This window comes from Nylanderia fulva, unplaced genomic scaffold (assembly GCF_048542155.1).
Source record: "Nylanderia fulva isolate GAGA-0341 unplaced genomic scaffold, ASM4854215v1 Scaffold34, whole genome shotgun sequence".
Classification (NCBI taxonomy): Eukaryota; Metazoa; Arthropoda; class Insecta; order Hymenoptera; family Formicidae; genus Nylanderia; species Nylanderia fulva.
In genome coordinates, this window is record NW_028190411.1 from 1,513,272 (window position 1) to 1,529,941 (window position 16,670).

Below are 16,670 nucleotides of genomic sequence, written 5' to 3' on the forward strand. Positions count from 1 at the left end.
TTTTAGAGATTTATTGAATAAAAACTAAGACAATGTAATATATTAAATGCATTTATTTCGAACAATAACATGGAAAGAGTATCAAACCAAAACTGACTGATATGCAAATAAAATTTAGTATTTTAAAGCTCGTATAATATATTCTGAATATATTTTTAAAAATGCAGGCGTTAAATGCATATACATATATCAAAAGTTTAGAAGAAAAATTGTTTTTCTTTCTATCGACAATATAAGGACATATTCGTTATATCAGCCAGTCCTTGGTCTAAATCTAAATAAAGTCAAATCTTTCTATGCAAACGTTGTAGATAATCTATATAGATTAATATATAAATATTTAGTCATGCAGTTTAAAAAAAGAAATATGCAACAGCTTTGCGCTGTTTATGCGCGGTTATAATTTAATAAGCTTGAACAATATTAATGTAACACGCGTATAGTTGAATGCATAATTAATTCTGGAAAAGGGTGCGTGTAAACTCTATATAATCCAACGCTGCCGTTATCGGTCGTTCCGACTTGGGATCTACATAAGGTTTCATACGAGCGACACAATAATCGGCCATTTCTTTTGTGAGGTTCTGAAAGAAGAACATAAATTATTTTATTATTATATTAATTGGAATATTATAGGAAAGGAGGTATTTCAAATTTTCTAAATATTAGTATATTTGCACTTACAGCATATAATTCCTCTTTCGTGACATAAGGCCGATCTGCTGCGGTGATGGCTCGGAAAGCGTTTTCGATTTCCTCCGAACTCTGTACGTTCTCCGTTTCCTTGCTGATCATAAACGCCATATATTCTTGCAGTGATACGTAGCCATCTCTATTAGGATCAACGATGTCTGCGAACGGAGTAACATTGTGTTAAAAATTGATCGACGTCTAAAATAATATAACATCAAAGAATTAAAAGAAACCAAACCTAATATATTCTCGAATTCTGGATCAGGTTGCCCTTCTTCCATCATGGGTAGATCGTAACCCAAAGCTCTCAGGCACGATTTGAATTCTTGATGATTTAGACGGCCGCTCTTGTCCTTGTCAAAGTGCTTGAACATCATGGAAAATTCTTTGAGCGCGTCTTCAGATACACCGGATTGATTTCGGGCTTGAATCTGCTGCTCCAAATTGTGCTGCATTCGCATTCCCAGTTGATCCAGCTGGTCCCATTGCTGTGCCAATCCCACGGTACTATGCTCCGTGTAACGATTGTCTAAGATTAGATGCTCCTCTAGAATAGCTCCCAGATCTTCGATCTTTTTCAGGTCTTGACGACGTGCGCGCACTTCTTGAGTTTTTCGCTGTAAATATAATTTATATGTAACATAATGTATGATAAAATGTTCTTTAAATTCTATCATCATAATAAATTATCCACAAACCTTGGTAGCTTCCAGTTGCTGTTCTAAAGATCCAGAGCCTTCCATCATGGATGTTCTATAAAAAAAAAAAAAAAGAGATAATTTGTTATATATTTTTATTTAAAGAAAAGAGTAGATTAATATTTATTTCAAGATTGATGCACACCTTGTTTCCGCGAGCCATTGATGGAAGGCATTGGCGTGCTTGGCGAATTCCTTGCGTAATTTATCATTCTCTTCCTGCCGCTGCGCTTCCTTGGCGAGTTCAACGTCGCGCTCCTTAATTATCTTCTGCAAGTTACGCCAAGTATCCTCCAAGGCCTCCATCGTGAACCACGTGTACGGATTGGGCCCGACGTTGAAGCTCTTGATTTGCCTGTCGAGTGCGGCCAGGGCTTGGAAGTCGGCCTCAGCCGAGGACAAACTGGCTTGGAACTGTGCGTGTGCCTCGCGAAGAGCGCGAATCTCCTCGATACTGTTGCAACGCACGGGATCCGTCAGATCCTCCTCGGCGTTCTCGAACCAAGAGTTAAAAGCGGACGCCTTCTTCGCGAATGTCAGATACAGCTCCTCGATCTGCCTAAACTGATCTTGCATTCTCAGCAGACGTTGCTTTCTCGCGTCCGAATCGGCCAACAGCTTTTGCCAACGAGTAATCACGTCGGCGTGACGCTTCTGTATACTGGGCGTCTGATCGTGGCCGGAATCTACAAGCATCTCCTTCAATGAGGTGATATTCTGGATGCCCTCGTGCTCGAACGCGTGGAGACCGGCGTCGAAAGTCTCCTGCTTGGTGAGCAGAGTTTGCACGGTGGACAGATCTCGGCCAAACTCTTCGGAGCGCACGTGGGTCTCCTTGTCGGCGATCCAGGACTCGACCACATCGGCCTTCCACATGAATTGCAAGTACGCCGAGTTGTCGTTCAATCGCGTCTTCCTGCGGGCGGCGAGAGCCCCGAGTTGCTCCAGTTTGTTGCGCAGTTGCGCGCATCTCTGACCAATAGCGTCCGCCCGATGATTGCCAGCCTTGATCAAGGTCTCGCCAGCCTCGCAGATATCCTTGCAACGTTCACCGTGAGCCGCGAAATCAGTCTCGAACGCATCGTGCTTCTTTAAGAGACCTTGAACAGCGGCCATCGTGTCGCCGTAATCCTCGACGGAGAGTAATTGTTGCTTCTCCGTGATCCACGCTTCCTCCTCTTCGACTTTGGCGAGGAACTGCTGATACGTTAAAGATTCATCCAGCTTTTGTCCTCTAGTGGCAGCCAATTGCTTCAGTTCGGCCCACGCCTGATTGAGAAGCTTCAAACGCTGCTCGATTTCGGGCACTCCAAGATTGGAGACGTCCATCAGCTTCTCTCCCGCTTCTTGAACTGCTTGTATAGCCGGTTCGTGGCTACCTAGTTCAGCTTCCAATCTCTTGTGCTTCTTTCTCAAGTTCTGCACGCCGGTAAGATCGCGGCCGTAGTCGTCCGAACCAACGAGAAGTTTCTTCTCCTTGATCCAAGATTCTTCATCGGCGATATCGCGGAAGAATTGATGAAGAGTGTTGGCCTCGTTGAGTCTTGCCTGTCTATGCGCGGCTAGATTTCTGATTCGTTCGTAACGCTCGTTTATGCTCTGTCGTTTCTCCTGAATACCAGCGGCATCGAATTGGCCGCTCTCAATCAACGAGTCCGCTTGCGAGTTCATATCTTTGATCCTCTCTTCGTGGGCCTGTATGTCCGCCTCGACGAGTTGATGCTTCTTCATCAGATTCTGCACCGAGGCCAGGTCTTTGCCGGCGTCTTCGGACGTGAGCAAACTCTCGACCTCTCCGAGCCAGAAATCGAGATCTTTCACAGCGGCGATGTAAGTGCGCTGCTTATTAGCTTCCTTCAACTTCATCGACTTTTCTGTCGTCTTCTGCGTAAGATATTCCCACTGATCGGCGATGGACGCCAATCTCTTCTGAACCGCGTCCTCCGAGCCGGCGCACTGATGCTTCTCGATCAGATTACCTCCCATAGCGAGGACTGATTGGATTCGGTCCGCGTTCGCGGCCAATTCGGCCTCGAAGGCTTGATGCTTCTGATGCTTGGACTGGATATTGGCGGGATCCTTATAATTCTCCTCGGTGGCCAGTTGAAGTTTCTCGGCGATCCAGTTTTCCATCTCGTCGGCGTCGCGGGAGAACTGTTGCAGGGTCTGCGACTCGCCCAGCTTCGAGCGCTTCTCGATAAGAGCGTCCTTCAGATGCCGCCAACGATCCAGCACCTGGCACCGTCTCTCGTCGATCGGCTTTGCGGCGTAATGCTCGGCTGCGATCAGCTGATCAGCCAGAGTCTGCAAGGTGGCGATCTTCTCCTCGTGCGCATTGATCGCCTTGTCGAAGTCCTCGTGCTTCTTAATGAGGGCCTCGACGTTGTCGCTGCTGTCCACCGCGTCCGCGCTGCTGAGGAAGGCCTCTCGCGCGCTCATCCAGTTCTCCGCCTGCTCGCAATCCCTGCAGAACAACTGCAGCTCGAGGTTCTGATCCAGCTGCATGCGCCGTTGGATCCAGGCCTTCTCCAGCTCCTGTCGCGCCTCGGCCATGGACTCAAGCTTCTCCAAGATCTCCACGCTGGCGTAGTGGCTGGATTGCAGCAGCTGTTGGCCGAACAATTCGAACGCCTGGAAGGTTCCCGCTCTGGCGTCTATCTCCATTCGGTGCTCCTGTAAAGAAGCGAGAGGAATTTATTAAAGTAAAATCACACGTGGCTCAATTCTCGGATTTCTCGTGTCAATATGGCAATACTGTTTGTTATTATGTACGATCAAGTCCATTCGGCAGTAGAGATTACAAGCAGAAAGGCAGTAGATATTACGCGCGAAGCATCGAAATTGCTCAAACTGTTAATAGGCAGTACTTTTATTGCAGAAAGAAAAGAAAACATCGTCAGAATCGAGATCAACTTCCACTTGTAAAAGAAAAAAAAGAACAAAACATCAACGAGGCGAATCACGCGAGATTAATTTGAAATTGGATTAATTCTCGCAAAGAAATCCGCGACTTCCTCGATGCATGCTCAAACGTTCTTGATATACCTCTGGAAGTACGCCGTATCGCGCGTCTATCTCTGCTCTGTGATTCTATAATTTAAATGACTTGTAAACGATTCGGCAGATGAGTGATGATATGATTGTATACAATCATGCTGCGACGAAGGAACGTATAATTTTACCTGGTGACGTTCGAGCAACGCCTCGGCACCGGTGACGTCCGACGCTAGTTCCTCGGAAGCGACCAGGCCCATCATCGAATTGATCCAGGCCATCAGGTCGCGATAATCGCTGAGGAATCGTTGCAGATCATACGAGTCGAGAAGCTTCTCCTTTCTGCTGTTGGCTTTGGCTGTTAATTGAGTCCATTCCTCGTTGATCTCCTTCTGCTTGGCGTACGTCTGTTCGGCGGTCTCCGGATGCGACTGCATTAGGCGATTGGCAGTCTCGTCGAGCTGCTTAATCTTGTCTCCCAAAGCCGCCAGATCCCTCTCCAGACCTTCGTGCTTACGCTGCAAAGCCTGAACGCTGCGCAAGTCCTTGCCGAGATCGTCGTTGTTCAGCGCCGCGTCCTTTTCACGAATCCAATCTTTGGTCTCGTCGACGTCGCGATGGAAGCGTTGCACCTCATGAGCGGAACCTAGTTGATTGGCGCGTTCCGCGGTGAGGGTCTGCAGACTGGTCCACTTCTCGTTCAGATCCTGGATCTGCGTCTGGATCTTCAGCGCCGCCTCGGTCTGCCCGAGGCTCATCAGCTGCACGGCGATTTCATTCATCTCGGCCAGACGCACCTCGTTCGCTTTGAGGTCTGCTTGGAAGTCGTCGAACTTCTTCTGCATCACCTCCACCTGTTCCAGGTCCTCGCCCACGTCCTGCACTTGCGCGTGATTCTCCTTGTCCTTGATCCAAGTGGCCAACTCCGCGGCCTCTCTCACCAGCACGTAAGCCTTGGCTGTTTCGTTGAGTTTGTTCTGACGTTCACGCGCCAGACGCAGAAGATCGTCGTACTGCCCTTGAATCTGCGCTTGTCGCGCGGCGATCGAGCTCTGCTCTCTGGCCAGGTTTTGCTGAGACGCGCTGAGACCCGCTTCGGGTTCCACGCGCTTCACGTACGCCGCTGGTACGAAACCTTGACGATCGTTCACCTCGACCTTCCACCAATCCTTGTTGTTGGAGTTGAGAAGAGTGAGGGTGTCGCCCTTCTTCATGGACACCTCTCTAGGAGATTTCTCGGTGTAATCGTAAAGAGCGACGACGCATTCCTTGCCGGTGATGTCGACGGTGGGGGTCTCCTGCTGTCTGCAAGCGGCAGCTTGATCTCTCAGCCCCGCGATGGTGCTAGCGAACGCTTCCAAATCGCTGACCAAGGCCTCGTGCTTCTTCAGAAGAGCCTCGGAGCTATCCTCATCCTTGCCGTAATCGCCATTCATCACTATAGGACGCTTCTCCTTCATCCACGATTCAGCCTCGTTTGCGTCGGCGAAGTACTGATGCGCCTGCAATGAATCGTCAAGGTCGTTCTTGCGCTGCCGAGCCTTGTCCTTCAGCTGTCCCCAGTGCTCGTCCAAGGCCGCCAATCGCTGATTGATCTCCTCAGCGGCGAAGTGGCCCTCTTGCTAGCATCGTCGAGCCCGCCTGGCACACCGCGGCCACCCTCGGCTCGTGATTATTGATCTCGGCTAGAACGGCTTGGTGCTTCTTCTGAAGATTTTGCACACCGATCAGGTCGCGGCCGCGATTGGTGGACGCCGCGACCGGTTCCTTCTCACGAATCCACGCCTCCTCGTCCTCAATGTCCCTGAATAGCTGTTGCACCTGGAGGGAGTCCAGAAGTCGTTGCTTCCTCATGCTCATGGGACGTTGCAGGGCGCTGTATCTGCCTTGCAGCTGCTCCTGCTTGGATCTGATGTTGTCGGCGTCAAAGTGGCCCGAACTAACAAACTGCTCGGCCGCTTGAGTGATACCGTCTATCCTGTCGGCGTGGGAGCCCACGTCGGCTTCTAGGAGCGCGTGTTTCTTCTGCAGGTTCTGAACGCTGGTCAGATCCTTGCCGTAATCTTCCGACATGAGCTGCCCTTCCACCTCCGAGAGCCACAGCTCGATGTCCTCTACCGTTCGGTTGAACTGCTGCTGCTGGGAAGCCTCCTGCAACTTGGCGCCTTTCTTCTCGGTGGCCCGCGCCAAGCTCTCCCACAAGGTCACGATCTCGTCGGTCCGGGTGCGTATGCGATCGCTGGCGTAATGTCCGCTCTCGATCAATTCTTGGCCGGTAGCCACCATTTCTTCCATGCGCGTCTTGTTCGCGTTCAGTTCCTGCTCGAAGTTCTGATGCTTCTGAACCTTGCCGTTCAAATTTGTCGGATCCAAGTAACTGTCGTCGGTGGCGAACTTGAGTTTCTCGTTAACCCAGCCCTTGGTCTCGTCGCAGTCCCTCTCGAACTGTTGTAGCTTGTACGCATCCTCCAGACGACGGCGCCTTTGAGCTGATTTCTCAAGGAGAATCGCTCTTCTCTCCAGCAGCAACTGTCGTCGTTGCGCCACATCGTCCGCGGCGTAATGCTCGCCCTCGATTAACTTTCCTGCGAAATCATCGAGCACTTTGATCTTCTCCTCCTGAGCTGCCAAAGATTTGTCAAAGTCCTCGTGTTTCTTAATGAGCGCCTCTACGCTGTCAAGGGAATCTCCTAGATCCTCGTTGGCGAGAAAAGCTTCCTGCTTCGCCATCCACGCGTCCGCTTGCTCGGTATCACGGTAGAACAGCTGCAAGTCCACGCATTGCTCGTACAAGATACGTCTCTTCTCCCATAGACTCAAGAGAGACGACTTGTCGTCGGCGAGGGAGTTTAATTTCCGCGCCACTTCCTCAGCGGCGTAATGCTGCTTCTCCAACAGCTTATTACCAGCCAGAGTGGTCGCGTCGAAGCTGTCGGCCCTAGCGTCGATTTCTCCCTTGTGTTCCTGGTGTCTGTCGACCAAAGCCTCGGCGCCCGCTACATCTTTAGCTAACTCGTCCGCGGAAATGATGGCGCGCATATCGTTCATCCACGACACCAAGTCGCGATAGTCGGCTAAGAACCGATGCAGATAATAGGATTCGTTGAGTTTGAGACGTCGTTCTTTCGCCTTCGCTGTCAGGCTCTCCCACGATTGCAAGATCTCGGCGCGTTTAGCTTGAATCTGCTTGGAGTGGTCGGCTTCGTGAATGCCGGCGAGACGATCGGCTTCCCCGCCTAGTGTGTATACTTTGTCTTCCAGAGCCGCCAAATCGCGTTCGATACCTTCGTGCTTTCGTTGTAACGTCTGGACACTGGCGAGATCTCGACCAAAATCATCAGATGACAGTACAACGTCCTTCTCCGCGATCCAAGCCATGGTCTCATCTGCATCGCGATTGAATCTCTGAATCTCGTGAGCCCCGAAGAGCTTCTCCTGTCGCAGAGTGGCCAGTTGTTTCAGTTTCTGCCAGGATTCGTTGAGCTCCTCCTTCCTGCGCAGAATGGTGTCACGTTCAGGATGTCCATCTAACAGCAGCTTGTCCGCCAGCTCGTTCACCTCTGTAACCCTGTACTCCTGGCTGGCCATGTCCTTTTGGAATTCATCGAATTTCCTTTGAAGCACCTCCACGTGCTCCAAGTCGTGTCCAAATTCATCGGTCGTTACAAAAGCCTCCTTATCGTGGATCCAGAACATCACTTCATCGCAGTGGCGAATGAACTGTACAAGAACTAAAGCCTGCTGTAACTTCAGACCCTTGTCAGCCAAGCGGGACAACAGCAACTCCCACAAGCGATGCAGTTCCTCTGTAAGTAATTAGATACATTGCGTTATTAGATTGCATCGACAAATGAATTTGACATATATCAGTACATTACCAAATAAATACAGTCTTTTAATTTAAAAGGATCGTCTCAAGACATAACTTTTAAAAAATCTGATTAATATTAAATTTATAATATTCGTGCATGCGAATAAAAATTTGTAGTACATTTGACAGCATATGTATACTTTGGCAATATATTTAAATGACGGATGAAATAAATTAACATATCTCTGACACAAGAACACACCTAATCTCTTGCGACTCACATTGCTGACAAAATAATGCTGAGCTAAGTATACAGTTTTCCAATTTAAAAGTATCGTCTCAAGACATAACTTTTAAAAAATCTGATTAATATTAAATTTATAATATTTTTGCATGCGAATAAAAATTTGTAGTACATTTGACAGCATATGTATACTTTGGCAATATATTCAAATGACGGATGAAAATCAATGAACATATCTCTGACATAAGAACACACCTAATCTCTTGCGAATTACATCGCTAGCAAAATGATGCTGAGCTATCATTTCAGAACCGGTGTTATCGAGCAACACGATGGCATTCGAATGAGCAGCGACTTCCGCCTCGAAGGCCTGGTGCTTCTGAATCTTCGCCTGCAGATTAGTCGGATCCTTGTAACTCTCGTCCGAAGCCGCCTGGAGTTTCTCGTAGATCCATCCCTCGAGTTCGTCCGCATCTCGCTTAAAGTACTGAAAAATCAAACGCAAGAGAGGGTAAGCGTCCAGGACGTGAGAAGTGTCAAACGTCAGAAAATGATTGCACGCTAATTAAGGGGCACGACATACTTGAAAGCGACGGGAGTCCTCGAGCTTGTCCCGTTTATTGCGCGCTTCGGACTTGAAGTTGGCGTACCGCCCCAGCACCTGGTCTCGTCTCTCCTGGATGTCCTCCGGATTCTCGAGGATCTTTACCTCCTTAGGCGTGATCTGGTCCATGGCTGGCCGATCCACGTAGCCCACCGACTTCCACCAAAATGGCCACTGCGGGGTGTGGCAGGATCAATTTCGCCGCCGAGGATCGATACGAGTGACGTTTCTTTGACAGGTGACAGCTGACAGGTCGTCGAGCGTGCGACGACGGAGGTCCTCTCGTCGAAATAAAATACGCGAAAAAAAACGGCAATCAGAAGGTATAATTCACTCGCGAACTCGCTCCACTCGTTCCGCTTCGGACTTTTGACGTTCCGGGCACGACCGGATTCCGCGCTTCGGGCGCCCTCGTGCGAAGTCGGGAGCACTCGGCTGGCGCCGCATCAACAGTCAGTCAAATTCCGCGCCTAGAACAGTGATGACACAATCGACCAGCTACTCCGGTTATATATAAACTTCTGCGTCATTTTACGAGGTATGTGATTATCTCTGATCCTCAGGACTGATTTTCTAACATAATTTGGTAATTAAGATTATATATTTGTTATTATACATATATTGAAAGAGAGAGAAAAGTAAAACTACCGTGAAATTGCAAATAAAGAAAACAATTCTCCCTCCCTCTCTCTCTCTCTCTCTCTTTCTTTTTGGCGAAATAGCTGTGGCAATTTTTCTGTTTTCCTACATTATTATATGTATCGGGAAATATAAATTGAATAATTGAATTTTTTGGTATTTTTAGTGTCATATTGAATAACAATGGCACAATAAAATATGAAATATATTTGCATTTACATGTCGCGGATTCAACACGTATTTATCATATATAATATATATAAATATGAAAATGTGTTTTATGTAGAAGAATATTCTGTTTTGTATCGCTTGTCCTATAATGTGCATCAATTTTTAATGTTTTATTAATGACGAGCGATATGATTGCTCATGATATAATTGGAATCTTTATCTAAAATTATAAATCTTTGAGTATTTTATCTTTTTTCCCCAATTTATTATTTCGCCATTTCTTTATTTATGTTGCCATAGTAACATCTCAATAGTCAACAATGGTAACTTACTTATCGACAGTAGCAATCTGCAATATCTGAATTATCGTCGAATCTTCATTATCGATGATGAAAATAATTATGACTCGAAAATTGAGCGCGCGAAACTATATTTATATATTTATAGGAAATATCATATATAAAAAATTTAAAACAATATATATATTTTTTTAATACAAGTTTTTTAGGTTACTTATGACTGAATTTTCTTTATGAAAAGTTAAGATAACAAACAAAAATAATTGTCGTAAAACACAATAATTATTTACACTCAATTAAAAATTATTAATTGCGTAAAATTTAATAATTAATTTTATAACGCAATTTAAATTTTTTTATTATAAATTAAAACGTGAAGGGTTTTATTTGAAGGATTTAAATGATATGACTCACATTACATAAAATTATTTTAAGTCGTGGCATATTTTTGAGACATTACGCATAAGTAAAAAGCATATCTTATCTGTAATTCTAAAAAATATAATTGTGTAAAAATTAATAGAATTGTTTATACAAAAGTAAAAAAATTCAATCGGTTAAAAAAATAAAAAATTCAGAAGTATTTTTAATTTCAGAGTAGGAAATAAAAAAATCGCACAATTATATATGTATATGTATATATATATATGTATATATATATATATTATGATACAATAATCTTTTATTAAATTTCACCTACAAACAACGAATCACAGAACGTTACATTAGAGTTCCTTACGTCAATCCATCGTGTTTTCATATATTTTACAGGTAAATAATTATGTATTTATCTCTATTACAGTAAAGTCTTATTTGTTAAAATATCTCGTAGAGAGTGTGGATCGTTATGTATATATATAAATTTAATTTACCTAAAAATAGGATTTCTGTTGTAGTGTCCATTCATTGTTTATAAGTGTCTGTTATCATGTATAGAAGTGGTATACTATAGGTACTTTTTGTCCATTGTACTCTCTGATATATCTTGTTCTTTTATCATTATTATTATTATTATATTAATAATATTATTAATGTTATTACTATTTCCCGCCAATACATTGTATTCAAAGTACGATAAAAGTCGCCACGTACCCCAAAGAACTTTTCACTCTGATAAAATTACAAAATTTAATTCTTCACAAAAACGATGCTAGGTATATATATATAATATATATATATATATATTTATATATATATTATGTAAAGAGCTTTAAGTACCTGGACAAAGTGACGGTATTTACGATACAAATCGCTAGAACTTTTATATGCGTCTTTTTTTTTGTTAGAAGGCAACACGTCTTTGTTAATACGAGAAGGCAATTTGCTTTGTATCATCGGTATGTCTGGTGTCCCCCGAAACGTTGATCGATCTAACTAGCACCGACTCGAACAAAATTCCGACTCGAGTGATATAAATGCCGAAGGGACAGGTTTACAGGCATTATTGGCAGCACTGGATCACTGTTCAAATATGTACTGTATATTTTTTTCGTTTCATCGGAATATCCCGAGGCTGTAATGCAAAAATCGGCCTGTTTACACGCGTCGCGGCCGCGTTTTACCATTGCGTGTGATCTATACAATTTCTTTTCTTTCACCTTACTCGTCGTTCTCTTTCTCCCGCGGATAATTCTCGCGAGGATAACTAGCGTGCATCTTTCTCACACACACACACACACACACAACACACACATATATATATATAATATTTTATATATATATTTTATATTTTTTACATATAATATATATTATATATATTATTATATAATTATATATATAATATATATTATATATAATATATAAGCTATATATATATTTATATATATAAAATATAATTATATATATATGTATATACATATACATCTTTACGACGATTCCTCTTTATGTACAAAAACTTAGGGCTACGTAGGATACACTTGCATTCGCGCGCGTCACGCGTCCCGGGGCGCCAATAAGTTAAAATTTTATTCTAGGGTTACGCGCTTTATTATTACGCGTCCCGGGTGGGCTTTCTCTCTGTTGTACGTGCGACGTCTCCGATCAGTCTGAGCATGCGAGACCAGAGCAATATATGTATGTGCGTATTGCGACAACTGCGACTAAAAAGGAGGTCGAACGTACTCGCGTTCTTAGATGTATAAAATTCATCCCCAATGTAATACAGGGAGACGGTAAAGAGTAGAACAATAGTTTCGAAAGAGACGTCGCGGGCGCACGAGACGGTTAAAGCTCCCTACGCGTGTCGCCTATATGTGTGACGACAAATCTCATAGAGACACATCAACTTCGCTCCATTTTTTACTACATAACATATATAATATATATATTTATATAATATATATAATATATTCAATATAATATATAATTTTTTTTCACTAAAGGTAAATTCTTTTATATCTATATACAGCGATATAATATAATGTCTGTCTCGATAATCTTTATTACGAATCAGTAACACTAGGTTGCTAAATAATAATTCTTGGACCTCGGTGTGCGTGTGTGTGTGTGTGTATGTGTGTATGTATATTAGCCAGCACCTTGCGTTGTTGAACCCCTCGGCTCACGAATTGAAAGGGCCAATCCCTTCCGCTCTTATACTTAAAAAAATATAATGTGCACCCCTCCCTGAGCTCGCTCCGTGAAACTTTAAGAGAGAGAGAGAGACGTCTCTCATTCTTTCGCCGTGCTCTCGTATCCTTGTCTCTTTTCCTCCGCTCTCGATATCCATAATCCTTTCACAGCCCTCATTTCGTTACAATTTTTGTTTTTCTAAACTTTCCTCAGTTTTCGTACTCTGTTCTTTTTTTTATACCATTTGCATGGACATAACGCGCATAACAATTTCCTTAGGTAACACACATATATAAACGTCTAATATACAATAAATAATTTATATATATTTTTCGAATGTACAATTTTTTTCTCCGATGCCTCACGCTTAAGTAATTTGTCCACGGCGTCCTTCCGGCAAAAAAGGTACACCCCGAGATAAAATTTCTTTAGTTTCCTCGTCGTCGACGTTTAAGAACTAAAATTTTGTACAAACTTCAACGATTCGGGCGCCGCCAATCACACGGTGCCGATCTCGTCTCCTACGCGATATTCGGACACACAAGAAAGAAACGGACCGTGGGGAGGAGGACGTCGCGTCATCCGGCGCCTTTAATATACATTTACATAGATATAATACAAGGAACAAACGAAGCCAGAGAGAAGTAGAGAGATAGAGAAAGAGAGATGTACATATGAAAAAAAAAAACCAGAGAAGCGGAAAGGGAGAGACAGACAGAGGAAAAGGAACAAAGAAAGAGAGAGATACAGCGACAGAAAGAAGGGGATAGAGAGAGAGAGAATGCATTTTACAAGGTCTGAGGGGTGTGCCAGGTCGGCGCGTCTCGGCGGGAAGAATCGTTGGACGGCGATCTCTCGCGCGAGTGGAATCCCGCGACGGGTCCGCGATGTCGCAACGTCAGCAGCGACGACGGTAACGACGGACGACGTCCGCGCGAGGTCCGCGTCGAGACGCCGCGTCTTCGTCGCAGCGACGGATCCACCTTCTCATCCTCATCCTCATTCTCCTCGTCCAACGTGGGACGGGCCGGCTCCCTGTCTCATGCGCCTGTACAATCGATCTCGATAATGTCCTTCGGCACCTCGACAAACTGATAGACCAACCGCTGGCCGTCGACTTTCGCCAGGATGCCGCGCTGATAATAGTAGCGCAGAGCCCTGCCCATCGTCTCGTAATTCATGTCCGGTTTGTTCTTGTGCAGACCCCAGAGACGCGAGACCGCCTTGCTGTCGACCAGCTTGAATACGCCGCGCTCGCGATTCGTCCACTTGATGTAGCGCGGACAGTATTCCCGGTCTTGCAGCAACTTGAGCAGGAACTCCCAGAGATACGTGGTCGAGCCCTCGCGCGACTTCCGCTTCACGGCGGCGCCGCCGTTCTCGCCCTGCCGCGGCTTCTTCAGCTTGCTTTTCTTCGAGCGCGGCGGGAAGCCCAGCTCGAGAAGGTAGAGGTCGTCCGAGACCGAGCTGGTGGCCGCCTGGATCACGCTGGTGGGCACACCGCCGGGGCCCCGTGGCGGGCTTGGGGTACAGGGGGTCGCGAATTGACCGCCCCCGCCATACATGTTCACGTAATTGTTGTAGCTCTCGGATACTGAAAGAGAAGAAAAGATATGGATTAGAACAAAATTGGTCCTCCGACAAATTTAGGTTGGTTTTACACGCGTAAGTTTTTTATCCGCATCTATATGGGTATAGGATTGCATTGTTCGACTTTTTTTTCGAACAGATTAATTGTTTCTTATGGGTTTTTGGATGCTATTCATAATCCAGTTTCCAAATTGCTCCGTCACGTCACAATTTTGACAGATTTTTTATTAAAGTGATATATTAATCCTATTTATATTGGACAATTCTACCAAGTAGAAATTGTCAATTTTTAAATATCTGATACAATTCCTTAATCTATATGAAACAGACTAATTGTTTCTTATGGGTTTTTGGATGCTATCCAGTTTCTAAATTGCTCCATCACGTCACAATTTTGACAGATTTTTTATTAAAGTGATATATTAATCCTATTTATATTGGACAATTCTACCAAGTAGAAATTGTCAATTTTTAAATATCTGATACAATTCCTTAATCTATATGAAACAGACTAATTGTTTCTTATGGGTTTTTGGATGCTATCCAGTTTCTAAATTGCTCCATCACGTCACAATTTTGACAGATTTTTTATTAAAGTGATATATTAATCCTATTTATATTGGACAATTCTACCAATTAGAAATTGTCAATTTTAAAATATCTGATACAATTCCTTAATCTATATGAAAAGTGATGCATCTTCTTATTTAAAAAATAAAAATTTATGAGTATAAAATGTACTTAATGAAACATTTTTTGGCATGCTATTTTTTCAAATTTTAAATAAGAATTTCCCATCTTTTTGACTTTTCTTATTTCTTGTGCAAAAGGACTGTTTTCACAAACTTCGTCATATTATAACTATAATATGTGACATGCTGGAGAGAAGTTTTATTGCAATTAAAATAAAGTATGTTGTTAGGACTTTTTAGATTGTATAAAACTTCTTTAGTACGTCACATATTGCACACTAAAAAAAATAGTTAACTTGACTAAACCTTTCAATTAAATTACTATTTTGTTAATTGGACATGTTTTGTGTTAAATTTAATATATTATATTTAATTTAAATATTTTTATATGTTCAATTAACAAAATAGTATTTAGTCAAGCTAACCATTTTTTTCGATGTAGATAATATATCAAAGTTCGTGAAAAAAGTCTTTTTTGCAACTTTAATTAAAAATTTCTCAAAATTGCGACGTAATGGAATAATTTGGAAATTAGATACCAATAAACTATAAAAAAAAACGAATCCCGTTCTGGTTAATTCTTGTTTATTGAGCACTGTAATCTTTTGGCAGATATGTCAAACTACTCGATATCTTGTAACAAGCATTTAATTACATCCCACGATTTCTGCAACAGTAACGTGAAACCTACATACTTCCCATCGCGTTCATTTATATTACGAGAGAATCGATATTCTCGCAACAACGTAGAAATTATTTCAGCACGTCGCGTACAAAATAAAACAGATGTACTCCTGGGAGGAGAAGAACCCTTAGAGAGGGACACGTTCGAATCGTATATATATATCGAATAAATCCACGTCGCAAAAGTAGCGCTATTATCTCGATTTCGCGGCTCGGAGGGTCGCAGTCAGCGTTTATCGAGTTAGATTTTCGCACGGCTTAAGTATATATATATATATATATATATGTGTGTGTGTGTGTGTGTGTACGTCGCAGGATGAACGAGGTATTAATAGCTTCGTGTCGTTTGCAAAGAGGCGAAAGAGGGAAATCGTTGTCGATACCATACCCCGTCGTTTCTATCACCTGGTTTCGATCAACCCGAGTCTCTCCCCAGAAGATGCTTCAGTTATCGCCAACCCGTTTCCCGTCCCCGGAGTCATCCGAATAATCATCAGTCTCGTCCTCCCTTCGTTAAAAGAGATTCTCTGCCTGACGAGAGATAAGCGCGAAGAAATAAGAAACAATCGAGACGGTGAAAATTCGCGGGACTTCGAAGTAAGGAGTACAGATCGGTGCAAACATCGATCGTGCACGATCGTACGGTGCACCAGTGCACACGATCTGAGTTTGTGCCGCGAGCATAGGGCAGTGCGTTCTCTCATGGGCGTAGGGTTCCTCGTCTTCGAGGAACTTTCCTTTCGCAAAACCACAGTGAAAAAAATCCATGTGCTTTGCTATACTTGTTCAGAATTATGGAAGAATTACTTGATTATTACCGTCGTTTTTTCCCACAGTTTTTAAAGTAAAAATGCATATTGGTGTAAAAATATAGGTAAAATATAGATAAATTACTATTTTTATGTAAAAATCTATGTAATTTTAAATTTACTATTTTTAAGTATCAGAACTTTATTTTATAAGCATTTATCCATTTTATT

The 16,670-nt window shown here is 43.4% G+C and overlaps 2 protein-coding genes across 8 annotated transcripts in view; both read right to left on the reverse strand.

Moving 5' to 3' along the window:
- Window positions 1–35: 35 nt before the first annotated feature.
- On the reverse strand, window positions 36–9,456 carry alpha-Spec (alpha spectrin). The gene is given in 10 exon segments (XM_029311032.2): window positions 36–584; window positions 685–851; window positions 932–1,310; window positions 1,392–1,446; window positions 1,537–4,064; window positions 4,437–4,481; window positions 4,574–6,007; window positions 6,009–8,191; window positions 8,696–8,927; window positions 9,024–9,456. Coding segments are annotated over 10 exon segments (7,302 nt in total). The 5' UTR covers window positions 9,174–9,456; the 3' UTR covers window positions 36–455.
- Window positions 9,457–10,774: 1,318 nt separating this feature from the next.
- Window positions 10,775–16,670, reverse strand: part of Eip74EF (Ecdysone-induced protein E74) — a 240,643-nt gene continuing 234,747 nt past the window's right edge. For all 7 annotated transcript variants that reach the window (XM_029311035.2, XM_029311034.2, XM_029311037.2 and 4 more), the window contains one exon: window positions 10,775–14,318. In XM_029311035.2, the coding sequence (XP_029166868.1) occupies window positions 13,765–14,318 (554 nt within the window). In that variant the 3' untranslated portion in view covers window positions 10,775–13,764. The remainder of the gene's footprint in view (window positions 14,319–16,670) is intronic.